The following is a 23,402-nucleotide window of genomic DNA, read 5'->3' on the forward strand; positions in this document are numbered from 1 at the left end:
GATGATTGGTTCGGTTGGCTGTGTTGTGTTGTGGTGTGTTGGGTGTGACCGGTGGAATAAAAGACTGCCAGGAGGAGAAAAGCAAATGTAGACTTCGAGGGGGAAAAGGAGCGAGACAACCATGTGGTCAGTGGTGACTTCAAGGCCGGTTAAGTGTTCTGACCTTGAAAAGATTTGTTTTCCATCCCGCTGGAAGTCTGCAGAGCACACCTTAAAACAAACCTCGACAAACACAAAGAAGAGAGCGCTCAAGACTTTTTGCCTCCTCGTGCAGGCAAGCTAGCAGCGTTGATGTGGTCACAGTGGTGTTTTGAGTCGAATGCTAACGTCAGCATGGTATCACGCTCACAAAAACAATGCTAACATGCTGATGTTTAGCAGATATGTCACCACTGATTTAGCGTGTTAGCATGCCACGCTCTGCTAATTAGTACCAAGCACATGTTTTGCAGGTATTTGGCCATAAACCAAAGTACTGAATACTTTTTGACGTGATGAAGTCAGGACAGCACTTCATTTATCAAAGTTCACCCTGTGGGCATGGTCGGATTACCAACACTGGCCATGTGCAGCAAGTAAATTGTGATAATAAGACATCCTCCCAGTCTTTTAGATTTTCTTGAGGCCCTGTCTCGTATAACGCCCTGTGAAATCTCTTCTAACGCCATAAATATTTCAATTGATATCATCCTTTCTGTAAATAATGCATTCTGTAATACATTTGCTGCTAATCAAATTATAAATAACCTTTGCTCCTTAGTGTTACTCTGCAGGTGAAGAACATGGAGGTGTGTACTAAATTTCCTGGAATCACTCCAATAGTTCTTCAGATATTTCATCTGGACCGACGTGGAAGATCATCATCGCCGCCGCCGTCCCTGAAGCCCCGCTGCTAAGCATGAGGCAGAGGATTCAGCCTCTCTACTGTAAATTGTGTCAGGTTTAAATAGTCAATGAGAGGCAACCCAACTGCACCTCTGTATGATATCTCAACCACTTTGTATAAAGGATGACGACAGCAGCAAAGGAAAAATCACACTGTTAGGACAAGTATCTAATATACGGTATATTCTTTGGGGCCATTATTTTTCTATTTGCACTGCAGCAAAAATCCACATATTTCAAATCCAATCCTGAATGCTTCTTTACTGTAAATCTCCCGCTCCAGTTTCCAATACACTCCGGATAAACCAGCTTACTTGTTTCTTAATGTGATTAATTACACGAGACTCCGAGAAGAGCTTCTAAGTGACAGGTGACGGAGATGCCAAAGACAAGCAGCGACCTTTGCTCCCTCAATCCTCGGCATAATCAGCTCTTCCCATGTCTGCTGTGTGAAACAAGCTCATTTGTTCTGTCAAAACTGAAAAGAGCAGCGGATTGGTCCACATTTCAAACCACAGTCTGCCATCCACTACACAGATGTGGCGCTGTTTAGGCTGACGACAGAAAGTGTGAGACGGTTCAAATGCAGGCAGTGCGGCTGCTGGACAAACTCACACATATTCAGGGCAGAGTATCTGAATCCGGCTGTAGGGAATCAAATGAATACTATGAATAATAATAGACATTCCCTCTGAAGAAGATGCAGGGAAACAGATCTTAGAGGAGATAAAGCAAGGCTAAAAGGCTAAAAAAAGAAGGCTTGTGCGTGTCGTTGATCTTTTCTGATATGCCTCTTTCAGGAAAACTTTCCATAGCTAAACCCTTCCTGCGTTGTTACGATGAGCACTTAAAGAACAAGAGATGAGAGGTTTTGAGATCGAGGCTGGATCTCATTAACCCAGTTTCAATCGTGGCCCCTGATGCCTCTGCTTCTTCCTCACACACGCACACACACACACAGAGAGAGGGAGAGCCACGTCTCTTTTCACCAACATGGCTGAATATTTCATGGTCCTCATTCCTGTTTAACAGCTGCTTGCCCGCCACATTTCGCTGCACTTTGGCTCTTCAATGCACTACCGGCTAATGGAGACAAGGGAAAAGTGCTTGTGTGTGTTTGTGTGTGTGTGTTCAGAGCGGCGTTGCCATTAATCAGAACAACTGAACAGCACGTGTAGTTTAAAGCTGAGTGGATGCTAATGGCTTACGGTTTGTTTTTTTAGATTAGCCCTGTGTCATTTCTTCTTCATGCTGCTACGTTAGCTCAGCTGGAACACAGGGGGGGGGACAGATGCACTATGAAATCCAGTCTGACTGGGCTGTCCTCCGGGACAGACTGATGTCCTGTAGCAAAGACAAACTGCCGATAGACAGGTGGACTCTCTCTTTTAGCCAAAACAACTGCATCTAAACAGCATGCAACCACACACATTTGGAGGACACAGCATTATGACAGAAAGGGCATCCTGATCTGTGTCTGTGCACAGCCAGAGACAATTAATGAATTCTCTCACGTAGGTAAAAGTGTCTGTTTAAAGTTCACTGATGCTCCAGAAACATGGACTCCACAATTAGCTGCTTCCTGAGAAACACTTTCCGAAAAGGCATCATTTATAAAAAAGCTTTACAAGCTGTGAAAATGGCATTGCTAACGTTTGCTAATCAGCATAAAACACAAAGTACGACGACCATGAATGTCTGTACAGAATTTCATGGCTGCTCATCCAATAGTCACAGATCTTTCAGTCTGGAACAACCAACATAACCTACTAGCATGTGGACTTCGCCTGTTTCTGCAAATATGGGTGAGGTCAACAGGAAAGTCTGCTGACACCAATGATTAATGCTCAAGATTACGTGATTTAAATGTGCACAACACATTTCAATCCTACACCTGCAGGTCTCCACTTGTAATGACATCACGAAGTATGTGACCCTCTACCTTGTACTGATAAGAGCACTCGTGACTTCTGACCTGATGGAGAACAAAACATCGTCCAAAGGCTTATGGTTTTTTTATACTGTTTTTTTTTACAGATTAAACACACAAGATAAAATTGCATTATACCAAAACTCATGTCGGTGTCTTTTGCAAATCTTATTCTAATAACCCAAACAAAATATTCTATCCACTTATTACAGTAGCTTTTTGTGACTGTTGACATGGTAACTACTATTTCCAGTGTCGAGAATGGACTTTCATATTAAAATTCATTTAAATCTTTGATTTAAATCAAACATCTTAAATGCATTTTGATTATTATTATCAATTAATATTAATAGAATAGAATATTCCACTGAAAACTGAATCATTTCACCGTCTTTCTTGGTTTTAATGTTAATCATTGCACAACACCGAAGCTGTGGCTCTAGTTTCAACTGGCTCCATATGCACCGTGAGGTCATTACAGCTGGCCTTAATCTGTTCAAATATATTTATTGATTAAACACCTTGATGTGCACGACTTGCTAACAATGCATCTAATTAATGTCAGTGTTTGATGTGGGCTACACTCGGCTGTGTTGACTTTTCCACGCAGCGTGCCCTGGTCAAGATGCTGAAACCGGCAAATTACATCCACACTTTTGCCTGATTTGCAGTTTGAAGTGTCCCATCGTTCCATCACGGCCCACAGTCCCCCTCAGAGGCTCAGGTCAACATCAGAGCGCCCACAGAAGCATGTGCCCGTACACGTTAGAGGTTTAGGGAGGCCGACACAGAGGCCCGACCAGCAATCTATTACTCAACTGAGTCATTCCTCTCAGCACTGCCTCCAAATTGCATTTCTGCTTTCAAGGTGTTTTTTTTTTTCGCCCTCCCACATCTGCAGTGTTGCTGCGTGGACGGGCTTCCACTGATTGCCTCGCTGCGACCTGATTGAATGGGGGACGATGTATCTCTGAGGGCGCATGGGGCTATATGCTGCATATCAAACGGGCACACAGCACGCACTAGAGAGCCATGGAGAGGCATGAGTGAGTGGGCGGGAGGGAAACCCCGCACAACACAGCACTACCGAGATCCCACGTTATTCAGTGCAACAGCACAGATGAGCTTTATTACAGCAGCTCAGGTCATCAGCAGAGTTAATCTGGATATAATCATGCAGATGATCTCGTAAATTAGAGGAGGTTTAAAGCTAATATTCCACGTGGCTCACATTCTAATGGAAGACTATAAGTGCATCTCCATAACATTTGTTTGTTGCAGCTCTGTGGGAATACAAGGGATTTATGCAAGGGGCAGAGGAGGCGCCAAAACAGTCATGAAAAGGGGTTTAAAGTTTTCAGGCTGACCATAAAACCAGCACAACACATATAACTGCTGGAATTTTAAGTCTTTTTAGGCTAATTATTTCTCCTTAGAGCCTACACAGTCCTTTATATATGCAGTAGCCACCCACTAAATGTGTTCTGTTAGCTTTATTGTTCACTTTAACACATTTGTTTGCAGAGATTTACTGTTTGTCCATATTATTTATAAATTAATGCCCCATTTATTATTTTGGAATATTATATTTAGGTAGCTCAACCACAACAAATTAACTTGACCAGACTTACTGCCACTGACTTCACTGCTACCTGCTAAGCTAGTTAGCATTAGCCGGAGTTTAGCTGGGTTTTTTCTCCCTCTTGGCTGCATTTAACCACTGCTTTGTTTGAACATATCAAATAGCAAACTGGATTACCAAGACTTCAGTTTATTATAATTAATATTTTTCAATTACAGGTAAGAGCGAGAATAAAATCAGTGTTTAGTTTTGGCTTTTGCTAACGTTAGCCGTACACCACCAGCTAGCTTCCACTTGACACAGCGTTCATGTTTTCGCTGCCCCGTTTGCTGTTTTTCTATGACAACGTACAGTTAGGCTCACTTTTGTAGCTACTGCAAATTTTACATGCTGTTTTTTATGGAAATGAGATATTTTCTATGGTACAAATACTGTAAAACATCCCAAAAAACTTGTGTTCCAGTCTTACCTCTGTTATGACCCAGTATGCACAGCGTTTTGGTTTGGTTTGGGGTATATCGGTCTGAAATGTCTGCCATAATAAGTCAGACATGTGTGAATCTATGTGTCTGCATGCATACACATACACACACAGACACACACACTTTTTTCTATTCTGTCTTGCCAGATCTCGCAGATGCAGACCTCTAATGCTGTGTGACTGCACTCCCCAGGGCTTCTTTCTGCTCCGCTGGATGAGCTGCCGCCTGCGTGTAGAGAAATCAGGGAATCCCTACATTCCCTGGCGTCTCTCCTCCCTCATTCGCCCATTTATCCCCCTCCAGCCTCGAGTGTGGGAGCCGTATAAGACCTCGGCGAGCATTGGGGAGGCGCTCTCCCTGTGACAATGATGAAACAGCCTCAGCAGATACTGCATCTATTGCTCATGGGAGCCAAATGAACCAATTTAGGGAAGCGTCACTGTGACAAATTATAGTAAGGCGGTATCTTACACAGCAAAGGCTTGTTGTTCATGGGAAAAAAACAGCAATGCAAAATTTGTCAGGGATTTTAAAACCTGTCTTTTTCTGTGTGTTAGAAGGAAAGCTCATACTGTATGCAAACCTTCAAGAGGCTGCTTGCTTTAATAGTACATCCCCTTCAAGGGCTTCATAATGAAACTGATGATAATATATTAGCTCATGGGTGTTATTTTTACTCGTTAGTACAACTGCTCTGCTTTCATTCACAGCTGTTTCCAGCCTTGAACGCGCAGACCTAACGTTTGCCAGCCAGGCTCGAGACTGATGACTGACAGAAAACGCTGGCTTTGTCAGTGTAAGTGGCCGCTTTGGCCAGCAGCCACCCTGTCTGACAGGGCTAACAGCCTCTCTGCTACGCTGAACTGGCCTTTTGTATATTCAGACTACATTAGCTGCTTAAACTGGCTAATGAAAATGTGCCACTTGATGATAAATAACTACAGTCAATACGAGTGAGCCATCATGTTGAATTAGTCCACATGTTTTGACCTAAAGCGTAAATAATTTTTTCTGAAATCAATCTGAGCTTCAAATGATCACAATTCAACCAAATGTTACTTAAGTGCTGAAACAAGTAATTTATTAAGACAATGACTGACAATAACTGATCATTTAAAGCAGTCAATGGGCAATTTTGGAACTCAGCTCGATCGCTTTGGAGAGTTAGATGAGGAGATCGATGCTGGTTTACGAGTGCTACTGATCTCTTCATCCAGCTGCCAACAAAGCAAATAAGAGCATTTCCCAAACTGTTGAACTATTTAAGCTTTAAGTCGTCTCAACCAAGAACACAAAAACCCGTCGCTGCTTTCAGCTTCTCAGACCTGACGATTTGTGTCTTTCATCTCGGTTATAACCATGTAAATAGAACGGTTTTGAATAGTCTGGTGGTGGGTTAAACCGCACAGTGCTAAGTGTCACTTTGCACACTTTGATTTACAACTGAAAGAATTAGGTGATCGATAAAATTGTCAAAATCACTAGAAAATTATTCACCATATTATATGGTATCTTTTCCTTGTTCTTCTGATCATCTGTAGCTTCTAAAATGCAAGAATTTAAGATAAAATAAGATCAATTTCATTAATCCCCAGCTGGGAAAATTTGGTGTTATAGGTAGCATCAATAAAACAGCAATATTAAAGATTGATAATGAGCTATAATCATTTGTTGCAGCTCCAAATGACAAACAAACGGCCTCTACAGCTCTTCTGATGCATCACGTAAACCTTCCTATCAGGACTTCTGCTTCCTGAACAGAAGCTTCAAATCCCTTCAAATCAAATCTTCCATGAGCCGCTTCCCATTGCTTTCATCTTTAACTGGATCTTCCACCTTGCGTCAGTAATTTCTGCGAGTGGCAGCATCAAACACAAGCGTAACACCGACTAATCTGAGGCTAAACCCCACCAGAGTACTTCACACCTGGAAACCGAGCAGCCCTGCAGACATCCAGCAGCAGCAGCCTTTCCAGAGACACCAGCGTGTCCTGAGGAGCCCTGAGACATCCTGATCACTCCACACTGTGAAGCCATCACACACAAGGTCATCAATAATTATCAGCCCTGAGGCACGCACACATTAAAGGACCACTGAGGTGATTCCTCTCAGTCACTTCTCATCACTGCTGTGAAAATGCCTTGAAAGATGATTGATGCCACACCAACTGCAGGTGATCAATTGATCTGAACCACTGCCTTCCCTGTCTAACTACTGCCCTCTATATATGACACGATCCGGTCGGCTGGGTTGTTGCAGCTTAAGTTAATTAGTGCAACATATTCTCAGCAGGTGATTAAATCCACCTGAGTTGGCTGCAGGTTCATCTGCCGTCGAATCCAGCGGAGGCAACTGGGGACGAGAAAAGGAGCTTTTTGCTGCATTGCACCTGCCCAAACGCGCCTAACTTTATCCGGGAAGTGGGCTGTCTGGTCCCGCTGATGTGTGACTAATCCTCCGAGGTCGTGGTCGTGATGGTGGACAGACAGCACCCCCACCCCCCCACAAAAAAGGAAGGAAAAGACAGAAATGGAATATAATGAAGTGGGAGGCGCGCGGCAGCGGCTGACTGTGCCATATGCCAGAGGAAACACGGTGGTGTGAGGTGTCCCGGAGTGCTGGCGGCTGACCTGAGCGGCGGTGTCTTACCTGCAGGCTGCGGACAGCCGCGAGGAGCCGGCGATCAGTCACCCAGTCCGGGATCAGGGTCCGTACGTGAGCGTGTCGGCGCGTCTCGGCACCGTCTGAAGGAACAAATCCACAGCCAGGGTGTTCCCGGTAGGAGGGGGCGTGGTGTGTGTGTGTGTGTGTGTGTGTGAGAGAGAGAGAGAGAGAGAGAGAGAGAGAGAGAGAGAGAGAGAGAGAGAGAGAGAGAGAGAGAGAGAGAGAGAGAGAGAGAGAGAGAGAGAGAGAGAGAGAGAGAGAGAGAGAGAGGCGTGCACGCAATCCTCACAAACAGGCTTATTTCTCACAATGCGACAGTTGTTTCTGCACAAACTTGGACTCCTGTTGTTTTTTTATGAAATACGCCAATTAAAGTGGGTCATCGTGCTGCAGGGCTGGACTCTGGGGGGGTTCAGGAAACTCCTCCCTGCTGTCACCGGTGGTACATTATGTATTATGGATTTCCCTGCTGAGATCCTGTGGGAGTCTGTGCTTCTGTGTTTATGTCCAGAGGAGCAGGCCGCTCTGCTGCAGAGTGACAGTTATTTAATAGTACTGTACGTTTCTAAAGTAAATAAATGGGTTGGTCATCTCCTGGGAAAAGACGGGGGGAAACACAATATTACAGTAAGAGGACCTTATTCCGGATCATATACAGCTTGTTTACCTTGACTTACCTCTTTTCTTGCTTTTATTATCCTTGTGTCATTTGTTGTCTTTGCTGACATGAAATCCCATTTTTTTTTATTGCAGTGCGTGCATATGTCTTATTTCAGTCTGTGTTTGAATTAGATTAGATTCAGTGTCAGGGTGACTATGTGACATCTGTCCACAGACAACAGTCACTGTGGTGCATTTATAGCAGTTATCATTGTGCACTCCCATGTTAAATAAATAATCAACACAGTAATAAGAAAAAAGATAAGAAATAAGATAATAAATCAGCTATGTCCATTACATTGCACTACATCATAACAGGAACTCACCCTTTGCACAAAAGCACACATAAAGACACATATTTATATGCGTTTTTCCAGACATCACATGGGAAATATAATGTGATAACATGTGGAAGCAATAATTTTACATTTAATATCATGTGAAACATCTCTCACATGACATAAAGTCACATACAGGCAAAGTAAGTGTATTTCAAATGAAATTAAACAGTATGTCACTTTCATTCATACATAAGCACATGTGAGTCCTTTTAAATTTCATAAGTGAAATGCAGGTTTTCAACAAGAATCTAATGTTGTTGTTTTTTTCCTTACGGGAACTAAATGTCAGTTTTCTCCACTAGATTAGAGACATCCTGAAAGAATGTAAAGACTGAATGGATGACTTGAATACGAACAATTTAAACAGCACAATTCCTGCTTCAAAATATTCAGAGCATCTTTTTCAGTGGTGTGACTGGAGTGGGAGGCTGAGCGCAGCCCGCAGCTGGCTGCTTTACACTGGAGAGTTCACTTTATTGCCTATTGAAAGGGATTCATTGTCTTTACTCAAACAAGCTGCACTGAATCTTTATCCTGACAGAGCCTTCCAGATGTGTTGAGTTACGTGAGTGCCCTCTAACGTAGATCCTGGTCTGGTTGTGCAGTGTCTGAGTTCAACCGCTGTGAGGCGACATAGTAACGGCCAGCAGCTCCAGGATGTGTCCTCTCTGTGCTCGTTGTCTGTGAACAGTAGGAAGTGAACAGGAACAATAACTGAGCTGCACACAGACACCGGCGATAAGAGCAACAGACCGCTGTGTCGATGACGATGGAGGAATACAACTCTGGAGATGAGGTGAAGTTACGTTGAATGACATTTAACCATCGAAAAGCTCCGCGGTTGACACGACTGAGACGTACCGGTTAGCTAGCGTTAGCTTATCAGTTAGCTTAGCCAGTTAGCTGAGGCTAGCTATGTTTCCATCGGGGTGTGGTCACAGTCATCAGATTTACATTCAGAGAGACAACAAGTTACACTGACACTTACACACGTATTCATCATTTATGACCATTAATTACTTTTCTTTAAAAATGTCTGACATGATTGCAGTGATGGATGAAGTATATAGATGCTTAAAGTAATAATACTAATACCACACTGTAGACATAGTCTGTAAGATTCCTGCATTGAAGATGTTATGTAAGTAAGTATAATCTGGAAAATATCATTAGATTGTTACTGATGCAGGATTTACTGTTGAGGTTTGTGGAGCTGATTTTGAATATTGATTCATTTACAATGTTTACTTTTGCCATATTGTAATTGTTTCTGTGTCTATGTCAGAATCCATGGATGAAAACTGTGTGAAATCATGCAGCTTTGCCCTCCCTGGCGGCGTCTTCTGTGTCAAACACTGACTGTTATAGACTGTTGTTTATTTCCTGCAGGTTGTCTTCAGTGCTGATGAGGCCAGTATCTCAGTTAAAGAGGTACCCATTTATCTCTGGAGTCATGAATGAACTGTTTTATTATAAAGCCACTGTTTGATGTGGGGACAGCACACCTGACTTTCTGTGTGTGTGGTTTTGTCTCAGTGTATTGAAGGTGTTATTGGAGGAACAGATTATAACCAGAGTAAAGTGAACCAGTGGACGGCCAGCATCGTGGAGCACTCTCTGACTCACCTGGTGAAACAGGGACGACCGTTCAAATACATAGGTGAACTGACTGCCCATCATGTGCAATAACACGAGACTCCAGCACGCTGACATGTCGAGCTTGTACGTGACGCTGCTCTATGATGTTTCACAGTAAACTGTTCGATCATGCAGAAGAGCGGCGCCGGCCTCCACACAGCCAACTCCTGCTACTGGGACACTGCCACTGATGGTGAGAGAGGGATTGGTGCCAACACTAAAACAATCCTTTTTACAATCATATAGTTAGATTTAGTATCAGAAAAATGTTTTTTTCATTTTGTAAGAGAAGTCAGAATTCTCTCTGCTCTGGTCAAGTCGGACATAACTGAACTGTATTCAGTTTTTCAGTTGCTGAACATGAATCATAATGACAACTTTAATTGCTAGTATTTTACATTTTTATTCATTGAAATTATATGTAAATTACACCCAAACAGATTAGTGTCCTCTGCCATACAAGCATTTTCTGGTTAAAGCTAAAATCAGTTATTATTACACTTTTCATTCATCTGTCAATTTATTTTTGTTTGTAAATTCTGGGAAAACATTGCCTATTGCCCATCACAGTTATCCCAGATACATGACCTCAAGATGCTGGTGTGTCTGTAATGTTGTTACGATGTCAGAATTTTAAACTTTGATACAATACTAGGATTGAAAGACCCCTAACCCTAACCCTCTTTCAGCATTACAGCAAAAGGAGAACAAAGTTCAAAGCACACAAAATAGGTTGATTTTATTTCTTTTCTTCTTTTTTTAAATTACCAACCTGCAAACAGTGTCGGCACAGAAAAAGTCTCACCTCAAAACCACAGATACATTATTTTCCTCTGACCTGTAGTCCAGTGGTTCTAGCTTTAATTGCTGGGTTTGAATAAATTGTGCAGAATTGCACTTTCTATATAATATCACTAGAGCTTTTCACCAGGGACAGATTAGGAATTTGACGTGGACCACTGTGTAATGTCTCCTGTGTGTTTGTCTTTTAGGAAGCTGCACAGTGAGGTGGGAGAATCGCACCATGTACTGTGTGGTCAGTGTGTTTGCTGTTGCTGTGGCTCTGTGACAGCAGCACAGAGCTGCACTGTGCTTTACCGCCTTCGTGTCTGAAGCTGTGCTCAAAATGGCACCGTGACCATGAAGACCCTCTGATGTTACCCTCTGGTAGAAGTTCATGTACGTATAGCTAATGTCTCCTCATAGGCTTGAAAAACTACAGGGAAGGAGTTGTCGTCCGTTAGTCGACGGTCTGCGTTGGTGTGACTGAGAGGAAATGTTGCTTTGTAAGGACCAAGGTCATGGTCAGAATGCAACCCTGAAGCAGTGCTTTGTTAAGATGTAATACTTCAGACATTGCACACGTTTGCAGGCTGAATATTTCCTCTCCATATGTCCCAGGTGTTGTGATTTGTGCACTATATAGAACTTAATTAGTTTTTAGCCTGCTAGCAGCAAGGCTCTGTTGGTCTGTCAGTCGCCACTGAAATATCTCAACAATTACTGGGTGCATTGCCGTGAAATTTGCTACATGCTTTCAAGCCCCCCTCGGGATAGATTGTAATAACTAACTTTGCATCTAGCGCCACCATCAGGTTAAAATTCCAATTTGTTCATTACTTACTGAATGACCAAATACCTGCAGAACTAATGGAATTCAGCCTCAGCCGCACTTGTCTTTTATGCTTTTATTAAATGTTTAGCATGCTAACACGCTAAACTCAGGTGGCGAGCCACACAGAGCTGCTAGCATGGCTGTCGACATGTGTTTTCATTTGTCTCCTTCACTACATTCCCACATTAAAGAGACTGAACTGTTGCTGTTGTGAAAAGTTTGGTATTTAATAAATGACTGATTGTTATTATTATTTATTGTTATTATATTGCAATGATCCACACTGGTCTACATCTGTGACTGTTCAGATATGAGAGCGTGTGTTTCCAGGATGGAGTTGTTTAATGGTCAATCCCGACAACCAGTGCACTTTTTCTAAAGTTTCTCTGTAGGAATCCTGGAATTCTTCTGTAAAAATGTGTGTTGGGTTCATGGAGGGTGTTTGATAAATGCATTTTCCGGAACATCTACACTGCTGTCATTATTCAACAGTGTCATTTTCCATCTGAGTGAGCGTTGTTCTACAAATCAGACTGTGAGGGGGATTTACAAAGTCACCAGAAAGAAAAAAAAATGCAGTTTAGGCATGTGTCCACCAGAGGTCAGCACAGGACGGCGTGTAGTAACTGCTTCTCAGCTTAAAATAAAACTGCCAAGTTTCACATACAAATATAAATTTATTCAGATTTTTATGTAGGACTTTATCTTTTAAATGCCTTTTATCTTGCTCTGTATGAGAATGTCTGATGTGTACAATAAGGTTTTCATATTTGTTTGGTTTCAAAGGTCATTTGTACAAACATTAGGAGCATACCCAGGGTGTCGTTCCTCTGCAGATACATTGCAAAAAAAAACAAAAAAAACATGGTTAGTGCAAAGACAAACACTGACATTCACTCTCACACGATTCGGTTGAAAATAAGCAAAAACACCAACATTTCTCAATTAGATATCCATTTTTGTGCGCACTCGGTGTAAATATTCTAACTAATGAGACACGCAGACACAGAGCTGACAGACGTAACAAGCGTGAATTAGAAAAATACAAATACATCCAAAGCATTTCACATCACTACAGCTGCTGCTGCTCCACAGTTGAACCAAAGCCACTTTGTAAACGTGCAAAAACGCGTCGCTTGGAGATGTCCGTGCTTTACAATAATGTGTGTGGTGATCAAACAGGTTCCTAAACAATGTGTGGAGATACACGTGTCATCGTCAAGCACAAATACATCACAGAAGCAGCGCGTATTAATGATAAAGCTCTTGTCGAGGAGTAAAAAAGCTGATTGCTTGCAGCCATAAAACTAAGGGGGGGGGGGTTCACAAAAAACCCTGTACAAAACAGATGGCTGCCCCCCTGCAGAATAGCAGATACACCTCGTCCGAGGCTCCACACATGCACACCTCCATGCAAAAGAGAGATACTAAATACAATCAATTCAAATGCATGGCTCCTTGTGATCAGTAATGCAGCATATTAAGTGGACACAGTCTCCAAAACTAAAGATGTTCCATGAGTTTGTATTAAAGGCTGCAGAACGATGTTGTCCAGGATGTTGGCTGATGAGACAGGTGGGCGCCACCTCTGCACACTGGTTAACGCAGCTGAACACCACGCATGTTTGCCAGCCAGTTAAGGCTTCATGTAGGAGTGGGAGACAGAGTTGAGGTGGATTTATGACACTACGGTTCAAAACAGGATTTAAAGTGTAAACTCAACTCACAGAGGGATTCATGTGGCACTTAAAAGTTTACAGAGGGTATGATGGCGTTTGAGTCGTTCCTCCAAATGGCACATCGAACAGTTTAAGCATTGCAGGACACACTGTGGTTAATGTCACCATTGATTCCACTGTGTGTATTATTGCCCATTTCATTAGGAGTGTCATAGACTGAGTCATTGAGCATGTCATACGTTACGTCGTACGTTGTTTCATTAGGCAGGTCGTCTGTGGCGTCGCTGGTTGTGTCGTGGGCTCTGTCTTTAGCCGGCTCTTTGCCTGTGGCCGGGCTCGCCGGCTCCAGGACAGACTTCCCCATCGGCCGGCCCCGCGGCGACGCAGAGTTGCACATGAGACAGAGGAGAGAGGAGCAGTTCCAAAGGCCCTGGGTCATGCTGGAGGAGAAGAGCCTCCGACACGGATGGCAGAACTGGTAGAAGACCAGCATGAAGAAGATGCCGATGGCATAGGCGACCAGCAGCTGCAGCACCAGCAGGGGGGCGCAGATGAACTTGTAGAAGTCCGTTTTATAGATGTACCACAGCAGAAGCAGCGAGGCGTTCTCCACAAAACGCAGCATGTAGTACACGGCCATGCGATACCAGTTCTGGGACTTATTGATGAGGTCCGGGTCACTGAGCTTCACCTGCACAGCTGACCAGCAGAACATGTTGATGCCGGCGTAGAGGAAGGTGAGCAGGCAAAGCACGATGGTGGTTCCCACCCTGGTCAGAGTCTTTTCTATGTTCTCAGGGAACGGCGAGTGGCTCAGCCAGAACAGGATCCAGGGGTAGAGGAAGAACACCAGGAAGTTCAGCAGAACCACAGGCAGCACCCAGAGCTGCAGCACAGAGCTGAACAGAACCAGGACCACCACACGTGTGGCGATCTCAAAGCTTCTCCACAGGAAAATGCACAGGTACGCCGTGGGCCGGACGTCCACTTCATAGTCGTCGTATTTGATCTTAATGGCCAGGATGTTGCAGCGCAGCGCTCCGTACACAATGGACAGGAGGGAGATCACCATCAGTGTGCCTGACATTGAAATACAGAGGGAGAGAGATACGAGGACACCATCACTTACTGGTTAATAGTTTTTACAGTCCATCCTCTGGAGTCCAGATCGACCAGCAGCAAATATAAAGCTGCCAGGAACCCAAAATACATGACGAATAACACAGAATTTACAAATGTTTTGTTAAAATCGCTCAAAATATTATTACAGAACAGTTCAATGGTGTAAAAAATATTGGGAAGTGGGAGGGTCTCATTCTGGGGCTAATAAATTCCGTGATGTTGGATCGGTACATTGACTTGTGTCCTCGCTGATACCCGATCCAGCATTTTAGGCTGGATCAGAGCATTTCTGAGTACAGTCCACATGCCAGTCAATCACTGAAAAGCTCAATCCTTCCATTTAAAAAAGTGACACTGTCAAACTAACTTTATGGCCCACAGACAGGAATGAGACACACATCAGTACTTTTAGAGGTTGGGTTTGCTGTATCACCCCTCCTATACACACTGACCCTCGTCTCATGCTTCCAGTGTGAGTGATGGAGGACAAAATCCAACGTTCTGTGCCAATAGATAGTCAAAATATTATTCTATTCTATTCTTATTAGTAGAAAATTCTTAGTGGAAAAGCGGAATTTTGCAATAAAAAGACTGTATCTCTGGAGGATAACCACTTGATCTGATCAACTCAGTGCTGAAGATTTATTAATTTATTGTTCAGACTGGATTTTGTCCCCCATCACTTACACTGGAAACAATGAATGAAGGAATGCCCACAGCAAGCAAAACCACAAATTGAAAGCACTGTACCTACAGGCACCTGATTATTGTTTGAAGACAGACTTGAAACATTGTGAATCTCTCCTTTAAGGCCCCGAAGCTCATGTTCATCACACTCAGGCTGTTAAATCAGCAAGCGTGAAATAGAAGTGTCAGACTGCCAGGAGCGGCAAGTAAGATTTATGTATTTATAACATCTTTTATTTTGTCCTAATTCGATGACCAGATGTCCTAGTCTGACTTTGTGTGAACCTTTACTAAATCTCTCTCAGGAATAGAAATACTGGCTCCCACACACACACAGAGTGAGACAGGCTGACTCCAGATCTGCACCAACTGGCAGAGAGAATCACCATTTTCCATCCTCGATATCAGAGCGGCAGTTACATAAGACCACTTTGACTCATGAAAGCACCATCCTCTTATTTCCAGGATGGCACTTAGCTGATCAGCCCACACCATAAGTGGAGCTGTGGAGTGGTGGCGGGGGGAGGAAATAAAAACTGAATGCAATCATCTGCAAACGAGCTGTGTTTACCCACAACGGATTTATAAACTGTTCCTGAGTCCATGTATTAATCTCCTTTATACAGTCATGTGTTCGCCAATCAACCTGTCTACCTGTGGCATGCACCCCCTCACCTCTTCCGATGGACACCCCCTGCTGCAGGACGCAGATGTAGAGCTGCAGGGTGAGCTGGGGGGCAGATCCCAGGAAGGCCTGAATGACAGAGGTGCGGGCGAAGGCTGCTCGGTGCGTAAACAGCTTCCCCTCCGCCTGCCCCACCTGCCGCTCCACCTCCTCAGACTGACCCCCGCGAGGCATCTGCTTCTTCCTGGTGATGCTGACATAAGGCTCCTCCACGCGGCCCACGCTGCCATAGATGCAGAACGCCTCCAGACACCTGCAGCACAGCAACAGCAGAGGACCAGACACCGTTCAGAGCTGCAGGCTCACTGACAGGCTGCAGATAACTTTTCATTAGCAAGTCATACGATGATGATTATTTTTTCTCCACTTTCGTTTCATTTATTAGGCACCTCGTTAGATTAATCTAAACAGAGGCTATTCTTCCTGGTGTCCACAAACAAGCACACACATACTGAAAGAAACAGGACGACACAGCAGTTTTCCTGTCGTGTCAGCACAGCGTGATGCAAGTAATTTGCTAAAGGAGCCCTTAATACAAAGATTTGACTTTTTTGCTGATCTTTTCCAGCATGTCAGAGACACTGACCACGCTGAGCGTTCCTCAAGGACAGCTCATTGCTTTCGGCCCCTCGAGCAGCAAAGAAACTCTTTGACTCCACCTCTGGCTTACATCTGAAACACCTTCAGCGCGGCTTCAGCTCAGAGACGTACCCTTCGCCTTGAAAGGGTCAGTGTGATGAGTTTCTGAAATATGGTCCCCCACCAAGTCCAACGATCATTCTTGCTCTGGATCAGACCCCTTAATGAAAACACTCGGACAGTTCACTGGGCAGGATGTTGCTTTTATTTATTAGTTAGTTTTGATTATTATTATATGTTGGTTTTTCCTGCTTGTGTCTTAACTATATCAATTATGTGTTAATATGAGTCTATTTTAGTGCTTTGCTAAAACTGAAGCAAGGCCATTAAGGGCTAAACTAATTTTGATTTTGAGTATTGACTGACCTGTTTTTCTGATTGAAAATGTCAGAAAATAATTAAAAAGTCCTAGCACGAGGTGACATCTTCAAATTGCTGGTTTTGTCGGACCAACGGTGCACGACCGAAAGATATTAAGTGTGACAAAAACAAAGCAGCAATCACCTGAGAAAATGCCTGATAAATGGTTTAAGCCATTAATTAATAAACGAAACTGTTGCAGATTGATTTTGTCTCGATGGACTAATCGTTTCAGCTCTCAGTGCCATTCAGCTGCACTGTCTGCACACCGACAGAGCTTCACTAAAAAGGTCCACATGATGACTAATTGATTGTTTCAGCACTAACTCAGTGTATCGAGAACAATGAGATGCAGCAGCTGCAGACGACTGTTAGACTGGAGGTCAGATTTTAACATTTAATATTCATTGTCGATATCTATCAGCACATGAGCACCAGCTTTTAGCTCTCTGTTATTATGAATGTCTAAAGAGATGTCAGCTGACATTCACAGGCCATCACTGAACATGCTGAAGTGCTGAGTGTGGGCAAGAGGCCAGAGGTTGCGTTGGTAAAGCAACGCTGATACACGGTGCCAATAAAACAGCAAGGCAGGGGGATTAAAGCCGCAGGGGTGCTGAGGGACAGACTGTTTATCAGCCTGAGCTACGCTGGAGTGGCACAGTGAACACATCACGGACTTGATGAGGGAAATAGAAATAAAAAACACTGTAAAAAGGTTGAGACTGTGAGCAGCTTTTCAGATGTTAAACAAAATCTCACTGAAGGATGACGTGATGAGGATCAGCCTCACAGTCCGTCTCTGCTCAGTTCAGAGAGACGAGATGTGTTCATCTGTCTTTGGGTGAAGGAGCAACAGGCTGATTTTGACAATATTATTTTAACTAAAGCGGCTATAATCAGTAGTTTTATATTAACAAGGGATCAGATTAATACTGGCACATGAAAGACAGACAATAAAGCCACAGTTTCCTTCAGTTCTGCTAAGCTTTATGGAGTCTTTCAGCTCTTTGTTTCGTTTTCTTGGTTCACTGTCACTGCTCTGACGGCATCGTTTTCAGCAGCAGCAGTCAGCTCAGCACCACACAGCAGACAGACACAGTTAGCGTCTATTTAGCAGCTAAAGAGCCAAATATTTTCCTCAGGAGGTGGTGGTGGCCAAACACAAAGCTAAAAGGAGAGTAAAAATTGGACGTAAGTCCATCGAGTCGACTCAAACACAAATCCAAATGAGATAAGTTGCTGTTTGCTAACAAATTTGGCAAATCAACTTAAAAGCTGATGATATGTCAATGTCGCAGCTTGATTATGCTGCCACCTAGTGGCCCAAAACTCAGTCCAGTTTTAAGGATGTTTTAAAGGGATAATATGTAACCTTTCTGCTTTATCGAAGGTAACGGTGTTCCATTTGGTCGCCTGTCAATGGCATCATGTTCTCTTTATCCCCTCTAGCTGCTATAACTTCAGGGGCAACACGAGGAACACATCAGAGAGCGAGGAAGGAAGCTGGCAAACTACCAAACCACTAATTTTCACCTGCAATGATGGTTGTTTCCATGATCCCACACGACTTCACGACACCATCAAACTCTTCTGCTGTTATTGCAGTGTGTTTAAGACTTGTACAGTAAAAGTACTCTGCGTACTAATAATGTGTTTTTCCACAAAAACTCCAGTTACCTGTTTAAAATCCTACAATCACATCTTCTCCCTCACTGACAAACCCAGAATGTATGAATCTGTAAACATTCTTGATTTCAGAGGTCAACTGTTGGACACAAGACGTCTCCTACTCGGCTGTAAAGTCTGTTGTCAGTGTTCGAGGCCTGGAGGTTCAGGTTTCCACGTCACACTGGTCTGAGTTGCTGTTGGACTACAGCTGGCTTCGTTGTGATGTCATCAAAGCAGCTCGTACACGCTGTCTTAAGGTCAGATTTAAGAGCAGAGAGACACTTTCCTCCATCAGCAGACTGATCTAAAAACAGTCCTGCACGTTCATCATTCTGTCCACAGTTACTTCAAAAAGAAGTAACTGGAATTAAAGAGATTTTTGAGGGTAGGGCAACTTTCAAACTACTTTCCTTTACTGCTCCTCAGGCTAACAATGTACTTTCATGCTTAACAGACAGATTAAACTTCTGTTCTGTGTCTGGTGATGACAGAAGAAATGATCACACAGCCCAGTGTACACTCATGAGGAATTAGAATAAAGTTGCCTATCAGAAGAGAAACAGAAGCGTTGGGTGAGATGAACGAGCAGCAGTAATGACACAGAGTGAGAGGGCCTCTCTCGCAGACATTAGAAGTGTTGCGCTGGGTGGATGAGACTGCTGTGGAAGAGGAAGTGCCTCCGTCCTCCTCTCTCTGGTTGTGTTGTCGGAGATAAGGAGCCAGCAGCAACATCTGCTATTCTTAGACCGGCTCGTCAGATGCAGGAGTCTGAACAGTAATCATCTGAATGCACACTGGAGGGGAAACAGGCAGGGTCAGATCCACAGAGGCCAGTCCGCCGGGGCACCGACACGCTGCCAGAGACGTCCGTTCAACGGCTCGACCGGGGGACAAACTGAAATATGGATGTCACCGGGTCGTCACGGATATATAAGCGTCTTTATCAGCTGCCAAGTTGACTGTTTATGTTCAGAAGCGGAAGGCTGGCCGAGTCATAAGTGTAGATATGACTGCAAGTAACAGCCACTTTCTCAACACTGAAATCTGCAGAACCAGAGCCCAAAGTGACGTCTCCATGTTGCCCTTCTGTCCAAACAACAGTCCACAGCACACAGATAATGAGTTTATGATGATGTAAAACAGAGAAAAGCGGACCCAAGTGATCAATCAATCACCAAAACTGCTGGTTCATTTCCTGTTGATTAGCTAATCAATGAATCAGAATAAGCTACAGAAAAATCAGATATTCTAATGGTCTACAAAACGCCTGAAAACAATTTGCTGCAGCCCAAACTGACACATTCAGACTGAACAGCAGATATTCACATATTCACGAGGAGCTTCAGATGAGGAATATTTGGGCTGTTTGCTTGAAAAGCAACTTTAAAACAGATTTGAGAGGTGAACTGGCAGAGATACAATCCTGCGAGTCTCTGCTCAGTCGATTAAAAGGTAAATTAGAAAATGACATCTCCTCTTGAGACATTATTCGGACCTACAAAAGAAGTCTGTATAGATTTAATAATAGTGTAGAAACTTGAGTAAATACTGAATATTTCATTTTAATGAAGGAAAGTGTCCACAGGCTGAGTTAAGATTTATCTTGAACTTCAGTTTTCACTTCATGTTAATTTGTTCTCTCACTTTTGTGTGTGCTTTATTCACATTTTCTATTGCCACGCACCAACCTTCTCCTCAGAATCTACAAATCCTTTAACGCCAAAGACTGTTGCAGATTCATCATCTGTCAACATACTGATCAAGAATAATCAATGACTCGATAAATCTTACAAGGGGTTTTCCATCACCCAAAACCCAAAGAGATTCAGTCAAACGTGAGACGAACAACAGCAGCACATTCTCACACTGAGCACGTTGAAACAAGCAAATGTTTGGCTTCCTTTTCCTGAAAACTCCTCGATTAATCAACTGATCTTTTTCTTCAGCTGTAGTTTGGTTCAGTGTTACATGTTTACCAGAGTCTCATCTTCTGCTGGGTTTGATAACATCCTCGTGCTGCACGTCTGCGTGCGCTTTCCGGAGGTTTTCTCCATGCAGGATTAGGCTCCTGTATCTGAAGCAGATGGCGGAGCCAGGTCAGGTCAGGGTTTACTCAGGGAAAGATCGGGCCTGTTAAAGATTCCTGCAGCAGCTCTGTATGTCAGCCTCTGCACGTGCACCAGCTGGGCTTTATGCTGGCTGATTTAATGCCCCCTCAGACCGAGCTGTCATGAATAAATCAGACACAGCTCGGCCTGTTGAGATCACAGCCGAAGGTGATCAAACCGTGTGAGGCGAAGTGCACAGACAGTGGTGGCCGAGCGGCTGCGTGGGTGTGTGGAACATATCGATAAGCCGGATTGATCAGCCTTTCATTTCCGAACTGATCGGCACATACATCCACTGCGCCAGCAGAGGCAGTCAGCCAGAGACAAAAGGCCGGAGAGAATGAAAACAACAGCATGTGCGCAATGCATTCATCACACCGTCCGTAAGCAGCTTATGCACCGCAGGCCGGACATGTTTTTGACGGCAAAAATCAGCCGCGGACGCGACACCTGTGGGTAATAACAGCCGCGTCACGGCGGCACCCGGCGCTCCCGTGTGCGCCAAACAAGACAGCACTGACCTGACGATGGGTCCGAGCTGCAGGATGTGCAGCAGCAGAACGAGCGGTCTGTCCCGGCTGAGGTCCCGGTGGATGAAGGTGAGGGTCAGCTGCACGAGCACGGACGGTACGAGCGTGAAGAGGAGCGTGAGCCCCTGCCAGATCTGGTCTCCGGCTGAGCGGTACGTGGAGCTGAGGTAGAGCGCTGCCGTGGTCTCGGCCGTGAACAGAGACACCGACACAAAGATGGAACTGGGGAGTCGCATCCTCACTCACTCCGCCATCTGGGGGACGCGGCGCGCTGCTTCGCTCGACGTCCGCACGTCCATAACGTTTCCAGCGAGCGGTCGGTCGGTCGCTCGGTCGGACAGCCAGCGCGAGGGGACGGCGTTGTGTCGGGCTCGCGCCGCCGCCGCAGCTCCTCTGCGATCCTGAGGCGCGCGGGATGTTTACGCAGCCAGGTGTTGTTCCGGAGAGAGTCTGCAGGGGGCGCAAGAGGCGCTGCAAGAAACGCCCTGCAGAGATGCTCACACGCAACACATCAAGCCATTTAACTTAGTTCACTCATGTTCTCTTATAACAAACATCAGCCTGCAGCACACACGTCATGTTATATCAATCATATCAAGGGGGAATAAAATATAAGACAAAAAAGAGGTAGAGAAAATAACAACCAGGCTTCAACTTATTGTTCATTTACTGAATTTATTTGGAAATTTCATATAAAGAGAGCTGCAATGATGAATCGACTAGCTGTCACCTCTGAAATTAATCGCCAACTCTTTTGATAACTAATCAATATTCCCTGCTTACAGCTTCTTAAAGGGGAATATTTGCTGGTTTCTTTGCTCCTCTGTGACTGAATATCTTTAGGTTGTGGACAAAACACAAATTTGGGCTTTGGAAAACACTAATCAACCTCACTGACCCCATTTTCTGACATCAACAAACAACTAATCGATGCATCAAGCAAGCACAACAATCATTCTGCCCGATAGATAGATAGATAGATAGATACTTTATTTATCTCCAAGGAGAAATTTGCGATAAAGTAATTTCATCATTATTCAGAACTGAATGGTGATTTTATTAAAAAATCTGCTCATATAAAGATGAATCTATTCCAGGAACTATTAAAAGTTTCTGAGCTACACTGAGGGAGATACTGTATATTTGTTTTTTCTTTACCCAAGAACTATTTGACATGATGTGCTGTCTGTGAGTCCTGATGACACTGATGAGATGTTTTCATCTTTTTCTGCTCTATCAAATTAAAAATTAAGCCATCCCAGAAATGCAATAAAACATCTGAATCACAAAAAAAATCAAATTATGTAGTGAATGGTGGTCGGTTATTCTGCAGCCTGGAAACAGTGATCACAAGTATTGCCAGAGACGCATTGACTTATGTCTCAAAAATATTATTTTCATATTAATCAGGTACATGTTATAGAAAAACAAAACTAGAAAACGTTTTTTTTTTTTTTTTTTTCCATCTGGACACTTTATTGATCACAATAATCCTCCAAAACTCGGATTGCAAAATCAAAACGGCACAAACACATAGACGACTTAATATAAATACTCCACAACAGGCACAGTTAGCATTGGGAACATGCTTTGGTTTGCTGTTATTCATGTTTTTACCAACGTGAGCCACAAACGCTGCATTTTTACTTTCCAGTGCTGTCACTCGCTGTCAAGCTCAGAGATCTGAACATATATAAATGCAAGAAATTTGCTTCTAAGGCCTCATTATCACATTTATTTAAAGAAATCCCCGTTAACTGACGTAACTCAGTGGCATCTTAAACAGACTGCATTAGACAGAAAATGTAATTCTCACACTGAGGACATTTTTTTATCTTTTGTCTCCATCACAAGCTTACGGTCTAACATACTCCATTTTTTGTACACTGGGTAAAAGTCTTAACAAATCACAACATAATAAACATTTCAAATATCCCCTCACAGTACACAGCTTAAAACATCAAACATGCAGCTATGCACAGTACAACCTCGTTTCACACAGGTGAGCCAGCAACACTGCACAATGCAAACAAAGTGATCCACAGTTAGTTCTCTTAGCATTTGTTGGTTGTACATCTCTACTCAACTTCGATTGATTTTGCAAGTTCAGTATCAAAATCCCTC

General features: G+C 43.7%; 3 protein-coding genes across 3 annotated transcripts in view; 1 reads left to right on the plus strand and 2 right to left on the minus strand.

Moving 5' to 3' along the window:
* sytl5 (synaptotagmin-like 5) overlaps positions 1 to 7,616 on the minus strand; it is a 36,916-nt gene extending 29,300 nt beyond the window's left edge. The window contains exon 1 of the mRNA XM_041950640.1: positions 7,529 to 7,616. The gene's annotated coding sequence lies outside the window, so the exon portion shown is untranslated. The remainder of the gene's footprint in view (positions 1 to 7,528) is intronic.
* A 1,593-nt stretch (positions 7,617 to 9,209) lies between these two features.
* LOC121616247 (dynein light chain Tctex-type 3-like) lies at positions 9,210 to 12,255 on the plus strand. The gene is made up of 5 exons (XM_041950956.1): positions 9,210 to 9,340; positions 9,934 to 9,975; positions 10,081 to 10,204; positions 10,298 to 10,375; positions 11,175 to 12,255. The coding sequence occupies exons 1-5, from the start codon at positions 9,308 to 9,310 to the stop codon at positions 11,249 to 11,251; spliced, it is 354 nt and encodes a 117-aa protein (XP_041806890.1). The 5' UTR covers positions 9,210 to 9,307; the 3' UTR covers positions 11,252 to 12,255.
* A 240-nt stretch (positions 12,256 to 12,495) lies between these two features.
* Positions 12,496 to 21,637, minus strand: xk (X-linked Kx blood group (McLeod syndrome)). The gene is made up of 3 exons (XM_041950851.1): positions 21,270 to 21,637; positions 15,961 to 16,223; positions 12,496 to 14,556 (listed from the first exon to the last, which is right to left on the minus strand). The coding sequence occupies exons 1-3, from the start codon at positions 21,512 to 21,514 to the stop codon at positions 13,607 to 13,609; spliced, it is 1,458 nt and encodes a 485-aa protein (XP_041806785.1). The 5' UTR covers positions 21,515 to 21,637; the 3' UTR covers positions 12,496 to 13,606.
* Positions 21,638 to 23,402: the final 1,765 nt, after the last annotated feature.

Source organism: Chelmon rostratus, chromosome 13, assembly GCF_017976325.1.
Source record: "Chelmon rostratus isolate fCheRos1 chromosome 13, fCheRos1.pri, whole genome shotgun sequence".
In the NCBI taxonomy this organism is placed as follows: domain Eukaryota; kingdom Metazoa; phylum Chordata; class Actinopteri; order Chaetodontiformes; family Chaetodontidae; genus Chelmon; species Chelmon rostratus.